The sequence below is a fragment of the Psittacula echo genome, assembly GCF_963264785.1.
Source record: "Psittacula echo genome assembly, chromosome: Z".
Taxonomy (NCBI): Eukaryota; Metazoa; Chordata; class Aves; order Psittaciformes; family Psittacidae; genus Psittacula; species Psittacula echo.
This window is the reverse complement of record NC_137742.1, coordinates 28,925,829-28,939,738: the sequence shown is the minus strand read 5'-3', so window position 1 is coordinate 28,939,738 and position 13,910 is coordinate 28,925,829. Positions and strand designations below refer to the sequence as shown.

General features: G+C 39.3%; 1 protein-coding gene across 1 annotated transcript in view; it reads right to left on the bottom strand.

The window, feature by feature from the left end:
- The window catches only part of ZNF366 (zinc finger protein 366), a gene marked incomplete at both ends in the record, with an annotated part of 32,514 nt that overhangs the window by 7,271 nt on the left and 11,333 nt on the right, over positions 1–13,910 (bottom strand). Inside the window, 2 exons of the mRNA XM_080637746.1 lie at positions 1,417–1,608; positions 3,651–4,978. Of these exons, the coding sequence (XP_080493872.1) occupies positions 1,417–1,608; positions 3,651–4,978 (1,520 nt within the window). The remainder of the gene's footprint in view (positions 1–1,416; positions 1,609–3,650; positions 4,979–13,910) is intronic.

Genomic DNA, 13,910 nt, shown 5'->3' with positions numbered 1-13,910 from the left:
CTTTGACCAAACAGGTACAAAGGAACAGGTTTGCAGGTATTCACAGAGAATGAAAGTCTACAGAAGATTTGACATAGAATTATGCAAGCAATTCAGTAACAGAAATTATTTTATCAGTCTAGACTAACATAAATCCTAGTATGCAAAATAACTTTCTAGTAGGAGATAAATTAAAATTAAACAAAACCCTAAAGTTGGAAGATTTTGCTGTTATTTTTTCAAGGTGAAATGCTTCAAAGTTGTCAAAGCAAAATGCATTGACTAATTCTAACATTTTCCTACTAAGATTATCACTGAATGCCGTATTTTCCTATGACATTTTGAAATTCTACATCTTTCGAGACAAAATAATACTATTTAAAATTTTTCACCCAACTCTGCTTCTCAATGATGCTTTCATTCTAAGAAAATATTTAATTCCATAAAGATGTTGGATGAAAGATTTCTAGAAATTGTTTCTAGATCAGTCTTCAGTTACTTATGCTTAAATTGGATAATATGCTCCACTCTGTATTTATAACCCTCTTAGAGGAGATCATAGTAGGAATAAAACCTACAAACTTTGACTTGACAAGGTAAGACTAAAATAACAAGCCAGATAGGCAGCAAAGGAGCAGATGTAGTGTCCAATACTGGATAAGAATATAAACACAAACAATTCATAAGGAAGAACCGCGGCTTAAACCACGACAATTAGAGATGAGCATAGTCAAGAAAACCAAAGCTTTAAAGGTTTATGAGGAAGGAGAAGAGGGGACGGAAAGGGAATGTCAGCCTCCAATGGGCTGGCGGAAGGCAGCAAGTTGGAATTCGCACAGAATCCTAAAAAGGCGAGATGGTCTTAGAGGCTGCTTTGTTAGGATACTGATGTCCTGCCCTGAATTTCAGCCTGGTAATTATACCTGGCCCATTCAAATCCCTTCTGCAGATGTATTTTTCTGTAGCTTTCTTTGAATCTTTTTCTGAACTGTCGCACAGCATCACTATGTGAAATCGTAGCTGCTGCTTTTCTGTAGTCCTCTGTGGGGTGCATGACTTGAACTGTTTTTCGTCACTGTTTCAAGCTGTTAAACACTTAGACTTCTGTTTGGATGGCTGTACTAAGCAAATGTCAGGTATGCCTGTTGTTCTCAAGCTGCTGTGGCATTGAAATGATCACAAAGCAGAAGAAAAATACTTGAGGATGAAAGATGCTGATATTGAAGGGGAAAGGAGTAAACCACAGATGTTTACCTCCATTATTTTGTGCTATATAAGCAGAACATGGAAAAATGCAGAAAATCAGGCCAGTTTATGCTAGTTTAAACGCAACTGCAAGTTAGTCACGTCTTGTTTTTCTACTGCTATCACATCACAAGATCATAATATCACAGAAATATCCAGTGTGTTAATGCCTCTGCCACCAAATGCACTTACCTTGCATTTAAAAGGTTTGACATCAGAGTGAACAATCATGTGGGCCTTGAGAGTCTGCTTCTGCACAAAGCTCTTAAAGCACAAATGGCATTGATAGGCTCTGATGTTGGTGTGGATCAGGACATGTCGCTTCATGTTGGCCAGCAGAGTAAATTCCCGGCCACAAATTCCACATTTGTGCTCTTTCACACCCTGTGAGAAAAGGAAAAAAAAAAAATCAGAAAAATCTGTAGATGGAAAATTTTCTAGATCAGTAAATGTTCAGTACAAAAATACATGAATTATTTATTCTTCATTGGCAAAGCAGGTAATAAACTATTTCAGTTTTAACATCATTTGCTCAAGTGGTAAATATTTATGTATTTCTTTCCTGGCAAATTCTTACAAAGATCTGAGAAACGAAGAAATATAAGCTTAATGAATACTAAGTTTTGTTTTCATCAGTAAGTTTACAAATCAATAAGACATAGTCAGGAACACAGGTTCTCTGTCCTACTCTGCTGCATATGTTAAGTATTGGTCAAATGTGTGTATTTAATAGACAAGAATAAAAGCTAACCAGTTAAGAGACTAAAGTAGTGCTTGCTTTTGAATGTCATTGGCTTCTAAAAAAGCCATAGCCCTGTTTTGAAGAAAGCTATTGAAAATAATCTGAAGCAACTGAGAAGTAGTCAAGCAATGTAACCAAATAAGGATATACATGTTACATTCAGTTTTTACCTGGTGTTTACAGAGCATTTCTAGCACGTTTTATGCTATCCAGTCAATTTACTAATGTGTAACTCAATATTCTTGCTTACACCCATGTGGTCTTGCTGCCAGCTCCTCAAAAACTCATTTAAATGCTATGAAAATGAATTTACCACTTAACACTTTAAGAGTTCGAGTATAACTTGCAGAAGGTAGTGAGAATTTACTAGAGAAGTGCTGAGAGCAATTACTCCTCCTGCAGGCCCCATAACAAAGAACACTCTAAACCATCCCTACTTTTGTGCTAATCAGTGTTTTTCACAGTTACTTGCAAAGCTAAAATTGTGAACACCAACAGTGTCTTTAAGTGTCTGCCTGTTCGATGTGAGACTGCATTTGGTCAGCTAAGTGCTGTTAATTATGTTCACAGCTGAGTCCACCTGCAGCTATGGACAAAGAAGCAGAAGCTCTTTAAAGGCTCAGGGGCATGGCATTTCCTGTGACAAAAAACTACCAAGTCTCAAATTGGTAGAATTTTGCATGGTAAATCCAAAGACCAGGGAATCTCCAAAACCAGCAAAAAAATATAATCATATAGTAGGAAAGGAAAAGCAAATGTGGATGTAGAGGTTGTTGGTTTTTCAAAGCAAATGTGTCTATAAAACTGAAATGCTGTAGCTTTCTGTATTTTTAATGTCTTTCATGTAAAAGCCAAAATGCAAGAGTTAAAAGTATGCAAAGCAAATTTTTTATAAAAATGTATGGAGTTTTGGCTTATCTTAACAGCATTTTTGTAAAGGTCGATAAGCCAGTTTCAGATATTCTTGAATTGAACAGTTACATTTTAGCTGGTTTTGAAAGCAGTCTTCCTGGATGTGTTCCAAAGCCTGCTCCAGCCTAAACTGACTAAGTGGCAAGACGGCTACTTGATACAAATTAGCTGGGACTAGGTCCTGCTTGTCCACTTTTGTTAGCTGCCATTCTGGATAACTTATGTGAGAGAGGGAATTTTTCTTAGGTAGTTTTGTTTTCCCTAAATGTCTCATTATGATGATTCTTCCAAATCTGTTGAGTAATAATATCTCTCTTTTGCTGCAGTCTACTGCCAATCCACCTACTTCCCAATTAAGGGAGCATAGCGATAGATCTGGTTTTCAGTGGAAAATTTCTGTTAAAATCTCAGGAGAGTTATACAGCTCTACAAAATTATGCTATGTTACAGGAGGTCATTCTGAAGATAAAACCCAGAGATGCAAAGATGCTAATACAGTTTTGAGAAGTAATACAGGTGGCTTAATTGGACTCCCATTTATGACAGCATGGTTTGTGTGTGCTTTCTTAACAGACAGAGACATATGGCACCTATTATTGCCAGTGCTGCTGCAGCTTTTGCTCTACATAAAACTCTCCAGCTGGCAAAGCACCAGCATGAGGCTCTATGATCTGATTAAATTCTGAGGAGGTACATACATGTATCTTTAGTAGCCTGTAATCCCTGTGCTACCTTCTGATGCAAAGTGAGATTGCAACCGGTGCTGGCTTACCTTGTGAGTTAAGGAGTGTTGTTTGAGATGGTGGGGCTGCACAAACTCCATGCCACACTCAGTGCAGATGTATGGGCGGATGTCTTTGTGCTTCATCATGTGATTTTGCAGTTGACTCGGGTACTGGAATGTCTTATCGCATTCAGTACAGTTGTATTGTATAGGACCGCGGTGGGTTGTTAGGTGTCTCTTCAGCTGAGCCAGGGTTGGGAAGTCCAGACCACACTCCACGCAAATGTTCTCTCTGCCACTCTCATGCTTAGACTCGTGTGCTTTCAGCTCGCTGGGGTAGGCAAAACCCCTGCCACAGATCCTGCAGTTGTAAGGCTTGATGTCACTGTGTTGCATCATGTGTCTCTTGAGGTGGCTGGTTTGAGTGAAAGCCTTGTGACACACCTGGCACTTATGTGGCCGAGTGCCCTGGTGTGTCAACATATGTGTGTGCAAGTGACTCAGCTGCTTGAAAAGCTTGCCACATCGGGTGCAAGCATGTGGCTTAATGCCACTGTGCCCCAAGATATGGGTGACGAGGTTGTACTTGGATGTGTAGGACTTCTCACACATGGGACATTGCCAGCGTTTCTGTTCACCCCCCACATCAACATAGTAACTGTCATCTATCTGAAGGTTGACATCTACTCTTTCCACTTTCTGTTTATTTTCACCACTTTCTCTTACTTCAGCTCTCCTGAAGGGTAGCTCTGGAGGTCTTTTCATTTGAAAGGGGTTCCTAAAATGAAAGTTTGGTGGCACAATAAAAGGAAACATCAAGCCAGGGTGGACTTTAGGATAATAAGGGTAAGGAGCCTGCATGAAACCTGGGCTACTGGGCCATGCCACGTTAGGCTTCACTGATTCTTGCTTAATGGGCTTGGCTCCAAAGTGCTCCAGAGTTCTGTAGAACTGAAACCCAAAGTTGCAGAGATCAATCATCTGGGAACTGTACTTGGGCTGTGCTGGCTGTTGGAACACCAAGGAGAGACTAGAAGAGCCTATATCATTGTGGTCTTCAGGTCTGTCTGGTGGTGACGAAGAACCCTCGAGGGCAATGGAAGGAGTCATTTTTGTTGGCATGCTCTTACGTTTCCGAGACCCTCCTTCCAAGGACCCCTGAAATGTTTCCATGTCTCCAAGAGAAGGAGGGCCATAGTGGAAATGTGAGAGGTGCGATCTGAATTCTTCACCAAATGGAGTTGTTCTGTGTGGCTTTGTAACAGGGCTTAGTGGCTGCAGGCAGCGGGAGAAGGAAGAGGCTGCGGTACTGTCCACATTGAAACTCGTTTCTTCATTCTTCATCATGTTTGACTTTTCCTGTGTTGCACAAATTCCTTCAAATAAACAAAAACCAAAATCTCTTTATTTCTTCCTGTTCTCCTGGATTGAACATTTTATTTTATTTATCAAGTTTGACCCATAAAATATCTTTGCAACATAAACAAGCGGTACAATGTAGTGACACATTACTTTGCATCTGAATCTGTATGGCAAGATTTCTGCTTAATTTCATTCAACCAGGCTATTTGTGGGCAAAATCTTGTCCTTGGCTGTGCATGCACAGGCTCTAGAAATTGGCGGTGCATCTAAAGGATATAGCAATACAAACAGTAATGTGCACATCTATTATGGTTGTGACATGAAAAGCCAATGCCAAAAAATGTTAAACTTCTTTGTATCATTAACGTGTGCTGCTGTGAGAGAAAACAATGGCCAAGAGATCTAAGGACACTGTGTACCATCAGGTTTTGCGCCATGTTTCCTGGCTTCTCTCACTTTGTATTGTAATAAGAAGGCGGAGATTAATTTATTTTCTTTGTTTTAATCCCAGAGATATTTACCTGGCAGATTTGGAGGAGGAAAAATCCTTTGACAACTCTCCAAATTACTTCCAGTTTTATAGGCTTAATTTGGAGGTTTTTTTTGTTTCTAAATAAATGGGCAAAATCACCACTATAAAACCAAATACAGATTTAATGTCAACAACCCCCCCAGGTCTCCAGAGGAATTGACACGTAAGAATGCTCCAAGCCTTACTGGTCATAGACTGTCACAAAGCAGATTAATAATTATCTTATGGCAAAATTTTATGTTCCACTGATCAGCCGTATCCTGGGCTGCAGTAAAGGGAGCATGACCAGCAGGTCAAAGGAGGTGATCCTGCCCCTCTACTCTGCTCTGCTCTTGTTGAAATCTGATTTGGGAGTGTTGTGTGCAGTTCTGGTGTCCTCAACATAAGAAGGACATGGAACTGTTGGAGTAAATCCAGAGGAGGCCACAAGAATGATAAGGGAGCTGGAGCACCTCTTGTATGAAGACAGGCTGAGAAAGTTGGAGCTCTTCAGCCTGGAGAAGAGAAGGCTGCATGGAGACCTCAGAGCAGCCTTCCAGTATCTCAAGGGGGGCTATAAGGATGCTGGGGAGGGACTCTTCTTTAGGGACTGTAGTGACAGGACAAGGGGTAACGGGTTAAAATTTAAACAGGGGAAGTTTAGATTGGGTATCAGGAAGAAATTAGTTACTGTGAGGGTGGTGAGGCACTGGAATTGGTTGCCCAGGGAGGTTGTGAATGCTCCATCCCTGGCAGTGCTCAAGGCCAGGTTGGGCAACATGGTCTAGTGTGAGTTGTCACTGCCCATGGCAGGGGGGTTGGAACTACATGGTCTTAAGGTGCTTTCCAACCCTAACAATTCTACAAGTCTATGATTCTCTACACGAAGCTTTTCCTGAATTTAGGGTTCACCTAAAATTTTGAATTTTGTTTCATGTTAAATAAGGCTGCTACATTTTTTCTTGGTTCTCCAGAATCACGGAATCATTTAGGTTGGAAAAAAACTTTAAGATCAGTGCGTCCAACCATAAACTTAACACTGCCAAGTACACCACTAAACTATGTCCACAAATCTACACATCTACGCATCTTTTAAATACCTCCAGGGATGGTGACTCAACCACTTCCCTGGGCAGCCTGTTCCAATGCTTGACAACTCTTTTGGTGAAGATATTTTTCCTAATATCCAATCTAGAAGTCATTTCCTCTTATCCTATCACTTGTTACTTGGGAGAAGAGACCCACACCTACCTCGCTACAACCTCCTGTCGATAGCAATAAGGTCCCCCACAAGCCACCTGTTATCCAAGCTAAACAATCCCCCTTCCTTCAGCTACTCCTCCTAACACTTGTTAATTAGACACTTCACCAGCTTTGCTGACTTTCTTGACATGCTTCAGCAACTGAATGTCTCTCTTGCAGTGAAAGGCCCAGAACTGAACACAGGGTTCAAGGTGCAGCCTTACCAGTGCCGAATACAGGGGGATGATCACTGCCTTGGCCCTGCTGGCTACACTATCTCTGATACAGGCCAGGATGGTGTTGACCTTCTTGGCTGCCTGGGCAGAAGATGGCTCATGTTCAGCTCCATCAGTCAGCACCCCCAGGTCCTTTTCCACCAAGCAGCTTTCCAGCCACTCTTCCCCAAGCCTGGAGCATTTCATGGGGGTGTTGTGGCCCAAGTGCAGGACCCAGCACTTTGCCTGTTGAACCTCGTACCATTGGCCAAAACCCGTCAATCCAGCCTGCGCAGATCCCTCTGCAGAGACTTCATACCCTCAAGCAGATGAACACTCCCACCCATCTTGGTGTGACCTGTAAACTTACTGAGTGTGTACACGATCCCCTCATCCCTATCACTAATAAAGATATTAAACAGAACTGGCCCCAGTGCTGAGCCCTGGGGCACACCACTAGTGACCAGCTGCCAACCGGATTTACTCCATTCAGCACCACTCTTTGGGCTCTACCATCCAGCCAGTTTTATACCCAATGAAGAGTACATCCAATCCATGAGCAGCCAGTTTCTCCAGAACACTGTGGGAAATGGTGTCAAAGTCTGTACTGAAGTCTAGATAGACAACATCCACAGCCTTTCTCTCATCCACCGCCCAGGTCACCTTGTCATAGAAGGATATCAGGCTAATCAAACAGGACCTGCCTTTCATAAACCCATGCTGATAAGGCCTCATTGTGTTTGTCCTGTACATGCTGTTTGATGGCACTCAAGATGATCTGCTCCACAATGTTCCCTGGCACTGAGGTCAAACTGACCGGCCTGTAGTTTCCCGGATCATACTTCTAACCCTTCTTGTAGATGGGGGTCGCATTTGCCAACCTCCAGTCAACTGGGAGCTCCCCAGTTAGCCAGGACTGCTATTAAATGTTGGAAAGTGCCCTAGTGAGCACTTCTGCCAGCTTCCTCAGCACCCTTGGTTGGATCCCTCATGGTTGCATAGACTTGTATGTGTCTAAATGGTGTATCAGGTCAATAACCATTTCCCCTTGTATCATGGGGGCTTAATTCTGCTCCTCATACCTGTCTTCCAGGTCAGGGGGCTGGGCACCCAGAGAACAACTGGTCTTATTATTAAAAACTGAGGCAAAGAAGTCATTAAGTGCCTCGGCCTTTTCCTCATCCTTTGTCACTCTTTCCCTTGCATCCAATACAAGATGGAAATTGTCCTTAGCTCTCCTTTTGTGGCCAACGTATTTATAGAAACATTTTTATTGTCTTCTAAGGCAGTAGCCAGATTAATTTCTAGTTGGTCTTTGGCCATTCTAATTTTCTTCCTGAATAACCTCATGACATCCTTGTAGTCCTCCTGAGGGATGCACTTATCTGTGTGTGCATGTGTGTTTATGTACATGCATCCATCCAACCAGGCAGAGGTTGTGCTGGAAAACCAGACATATTTTCCCTCTGTCACCTGTGACACATTGATGCTATTTATAACCCCGTTCTTGGAAATGCTGGGTGGAGAGCATGAAGGTGGTTGGAGTATTAAAGATACTCCTGTTTCTTTTTCAGGAGGCTCCATGTTGGATAAAACTGCTTCTAAATATAGACAAAAGCACATCTCTGTGACCTAGTTAGGCTGTGGACAAAAGAAAGCATTTTAAAAATGTGCTTGCAAGCGAAGTACTTCCTTATAATAGGTTAGACTGTAGAATTATCTTTGAGATACTGTTTGAAGCCAAAGGCTCAGTGATGAAATTTTAAGATGGTAAATTTGCACAAAGGGATCAATCAGTGCACAGATAAGAAGTAGTAACTGAAGCAAAAATTATAGGAACTCTAAACTGATGATTCAGAAAACATCTGTGATAGTAGAAAAGGCTGCAAAAAAATTGCTTAAAACTGGGACAAGTGTTTAATAATTATACCAGGTTGTGACTTTTAGTCCCTGGCTCACTGACTGGATATAGTGTACATATATATACACACACTATGTATACACTATTTTTGTGTATGTATGTTTGTAGAAGTAATATATGTAACTGTGTACGATCCATCAGAAAGGATTGTTAGAGAATATGCATTCTGCTATGTTTCCTTGTCATCCTAAGTCCCTGGGCAAAATAAAGAGCAGTTAAATCTCGAAGACTCTTTGGGTGCAAAGGCTTGGCTTACTAAAAAGGGAGAAGGGGAAAGGAATCCTCTGAATACTGAAAAAGACTTCACTTTTTTTCTGAAAAGGGAAAAAAAGTCTGGGTTTGGGTTGTTTTTTTTTCAAAAGTCAATTAAAGCAAAGTTAAGCTCCCACAATTTGAACATAAATTACGCCTGTACACCAAAATCTTCCCTTCAAAGTATGGGCCTGTCCCTCAAATATCTTTCATCTTGTGTAACTGATTCTTTCCCAGCAATATGGGTATAAAACGTTTCAGAAAGCCCACAACAATTGAAAACCCAGCTATGTTATTTACTGCTTTTGTTAGATTATTCAAATACTGCCAAAAATACACAGAAGTGACAGAGTTGGGACTAATTGCTCTCTTGTTTCTTGGCTGCTGGTTACTCCCTTCTTCCACTGCCTGTATTATGCAAAATTTCAATCTTTCTGGAATACAGAGTCATGGCAGAGGCTGTAGAATGGTTTGAAATTACTAGAAAGAGTTAATTTTGTTGCACTACTAACCTTTGGCTGCTTTCACTGAGCTTATGGGTTTATTCCACTGTCCACAGCTACACACATCACAGGACCAAACCTGTGGGGGAAAGTATTTAAACAGTCAGTGACCAGCAGTCAGAGAGGTGCTACACAATCCAACAAAAGAAGACCTAAAAAGGGAGGGAGAGTACAGATTTGCAGTGTATATATATTTTTATATTTACAATATATTACAATATATTGTAATATTTACTGTATTACAATATATTGCAGTGTGAATACTTTCTGCTCTTTTTTTTTTTTTCTCTTCAATCTGCCAAACACCACGGTGTAGAAATTAATTAAGTAAAGATTAGATGTAATCCATCTTCTCAGCTGCTTTCATGCTGGTAGCAAACCCCTACTAACATGATTTTCACTCGATCAGAACTTAATTCCATAAACATGTGAGTCCTGAAGAAACCGTAGAAGAGACTACATATCTGACCACCATGCAAGAAATAGCTAAAGAGCTATGAAGACTTTAACAGCAGCTCCCCAGTAATTATGTTCTACATGACTCTGGAGTAGCTGATCTCATTTTAATACTCAACAATAAATAATTAAGAGGTGAATTGAAAAACATTTGTTTCGAATATATCTTAGAGATCTTTTGTGTTTCCTATAAAAGCACTTTAAAACTTCTTTTTTCAGCACTACTATTTGAATTGTAATGTTACATAGCACAGCTGCTTGTGATTCTAAACACTGAGTTTAGTTTAAACCTGGATAGATATTATAAAATTCTATCTTTTATCAGTAGCATTTCAGCTTCTCAATTTTGAAAAGTTGGTCTGGAAATCTCACTGAGACAGGGGTTTTCATGCTGGATTGACACTTAAACATTAAAAAACCCCACTAAACCTAGCCCTCCAGAGCTTATTAAAAAGTTAATTTCTTTTGAACAGACAAGCATCCTCACAGTTTCTTTCTATATGTAAATACTTGGAAATACATGATTTTGAAAAACAGAACCACAAATAAGCTCCCTCCCCACACTTTCAAAAAAGAAAAGAAATACTACAGTGAGTTCAGGTAGTTATTGAAATATTTCCACAATAGAATATTTATGCAACACCTAATAATGTTGTTAACTTCCATTAAATAGGAAGAATTTAATACAGAATATGAATCTCCCTTTATTTTCTCATTTCCTTTTATCATACTTCTACAAAGGATTAAAAAAGAATGTAAATCATGCTATTCACTCTACAAGCATATGATTGTTACAGTTTCCAGTTAATATTCTGCACTGAAGTCAGCAGCAAACTTTCTTTAGACTTCAGTAGAACAAAAGTTCTGCATGAAAGTGTCTTCTAATAATAAAAATGTGAGGTTGTGAATTTTCTCAAGCTTAAATACTGACTGCTACTGTTCTGATTTTGCTCTTGGGCAACACAACGCTAAAACCAGAAATGAGACCAAGGTGAGTGAAAGTTTTATGTACTCTCTCTGACAAAGGGAAATGGTCTACTTTATTAGGAGGTTTGTACTCGTATTTGCCATTTCACAAGAAGATGAAACAGAGGAAAGTGGAAGAAGTGTAAAGGTGGCTGAATAGACTGAACATCTTCTCTTACTGGAAGAGAAGTTCCACATTTGATGGAACATGTATGACTGTAGAAACTGCGCCCTGTAAGAATGTATTTCTGCTTTCCTTTTGGAGCCTGAAATATTGGCATCTGTAAGGAAAGAATGAAATTTAACAGCTGTTTCTGTATTGGAAGTGGTGTAGATCAGTGAAAAATGACACACTATTACATTTCTTGAGGTAAAGTTGAGCAGCTGGAGAGCTTCAGCATTACTGAGCAACCAGCGGTTTTTTTCAGTCACTGACTGTTGTAACCTGTTACATATCGATGGTCATGGTTTTCTTAATAGAATCGCCTTCATTCAGTTCACATTTCCAAATAGGTTTTGGAATGTTTTTAAACGTACTAAATGTTTTGGAATAGGTTTTAAATGTACTCAGTCATACAGCTGCTGAACTAAGCACCAAATTCTTTACTTAGTTTTCACTTATTTACTATTTCTATTTATGCAAAATTCACATCAGTCTCTGGATCTGACCAAAAGGGGTTTTACTATGAAGAATTCATCTCATTTCAGCAATGAAGCCGTGTTCCCTACTGCATCTACACTTATTTATTTGTCAAACTTTGAAAATACTAGGAATAGTTGTACAAACATGAATGCATCCACTGCTGGTGACTGAATATTTTGAGTTAGTACACATCTGATCGCTCCTTACTATTATCCATGCTGATTTCCTTCAGTGATGGCATGAACTCTCCATGAACCCCTTTTTCTTTCTCTTCCACTTCTCTGCTGCTGCCTCCAGAGTGTGAGTGTTGTCATGCAACAATGTTGCTGTTCCTCATTTCCTCTTCTATTGGGAATTTAATAGTTTTAGAGAGTTGTAAATCAATTATTTGGATGTTTTTAACGTGTAATTTTCAAACGTTTCTTGTTTGTTTCCCTGATTTTATAGCCTGTCATGAGTAAGAAGTTAGACTAGATGATAATAATCTTCCATAGCTGTAAAATCTGTGCACCTGCTTGTCATTTGTACAGTCAAATTTTTGTTTGTAGGTAATAGTGCTACAATACTGCTGCAATAATGAATGATGTAGAAGTTCTAAATATGCTTGGAAGATACAGAGTTATTTCAATACGAGGTTCACTAGATATTGACTCAAACTGCGATGGTTATTCAATAATTGATTATTTGTATAGGGTTTTTTTCAAATTAAGGTATATTATTTACTCTAGGCTTGAGTGACTGTGGTCATTAGAGGAGGGTAGAAGATAAAAGACCATGTTCAAACGCTTACCAGAATTTCTCTAAAATCTATGTCAACTCTCTAATTCTTTAGAGAAGTCCATGCAAAGTGTGTTTTCCATCCATGTTCTCCCAGTATAAATATCCACATTTCAAGCACACAAATTTGAAAAATTGACTCCATTAACATATACTGAGTACATGTTTTTATACTCAAGACAAGTATATAAACTGAGTATGTGTTATATACTCAAATCAGCCTTGAAGTCCTTAAGCTGCATTATTTGAAGCTAACCTAAAAGCTGATTCAAATTTTAAACGAAGAGAGCACTTTTTCTGCTAGAGTGTAGAGCCAGGAGAAGACAGAAATTTGGACTACCTTGCAAAAATAAACATGGATTTAGGGAAAGTATCCAAAATCAATGAGTGCAGATACTGATTAGGAAGACACAAATGGTGGGGAAACCTTAAAGAAACTGGCTTGTGCTGGAAATAATAGCCATTGTGGAGTTTAGTCAAAACTTCACAATACCACTTCTACAAACAGTCATTTTCTCTCTCTCACATGCAGACCTGGTATTAAATGAAGTCTATGATTTAATATCTCCTTAATTGTCATTTAAGCTAAGGCTTCTTGTCACATGCCTTTGGAAACAAGTTGATTATGAAAATGATCTGGAATACTGAAAATGAGAAGTGGACCAGATCAGGTTTTTTTCTTCCTACATTAGTATGATAGTACTGAGTATCTCAGTATCTTTTTCACTTCTCCCTGGGAAATTACCTTCATCTGCTGGTATCAGGCTTTAGGAGAAAACTTCTTCTTTCCATTAACAAATGTGTGCTTTTTTTTCTCAGCATATGGTAAAGGAAAACTGATAACGTTGGTAACTCTTCCTAGGGCATAATTAGAGCTCACTGAGGTTTATGAGAAGACTTCCAATGAACTCTGAAGCTAACCCGTCACAATTTTCCTTGTTATTTGTTATGGGTTCTGTTGTCCAGTGAGATATGAATCCATCTATGCCATGACCAAAATTTGTTACTTTTAGTGAATGTATTGTACATATATGAAAAAATATATCCTGAGACAACATGTTAGCAGATGGTAACCTTTGCAGATAAATGTAGTAGAAATCATACGATCACACATGTAAGAAACAGAACTGATTAAAAATCTGACATGTTTAAACAGTTTAACATGACTCAATATACAAATGCAACAACAAATGAACTTTCAAAGACATCCTATATGTTAAATAATTTTTTTTCCTTCATTGACTCTGTTTTGGTGTGTCTTCCCTGCTCCGTATCCAAAGTTTGATTATTTTAGATATTCCTTTGCTCTAAGTTCTTCCTATGCAGTGTAGCTGCATTAATATTGCCTGGGAGATTACACCAATGTGAAGAAATGGGTCTTTTTTCAGGAAATTGTGCAACAGAAATACCCTCCCTGCATTGTCTTTGTTATTCCCAAACTTTAACATTTTAAGTTACAT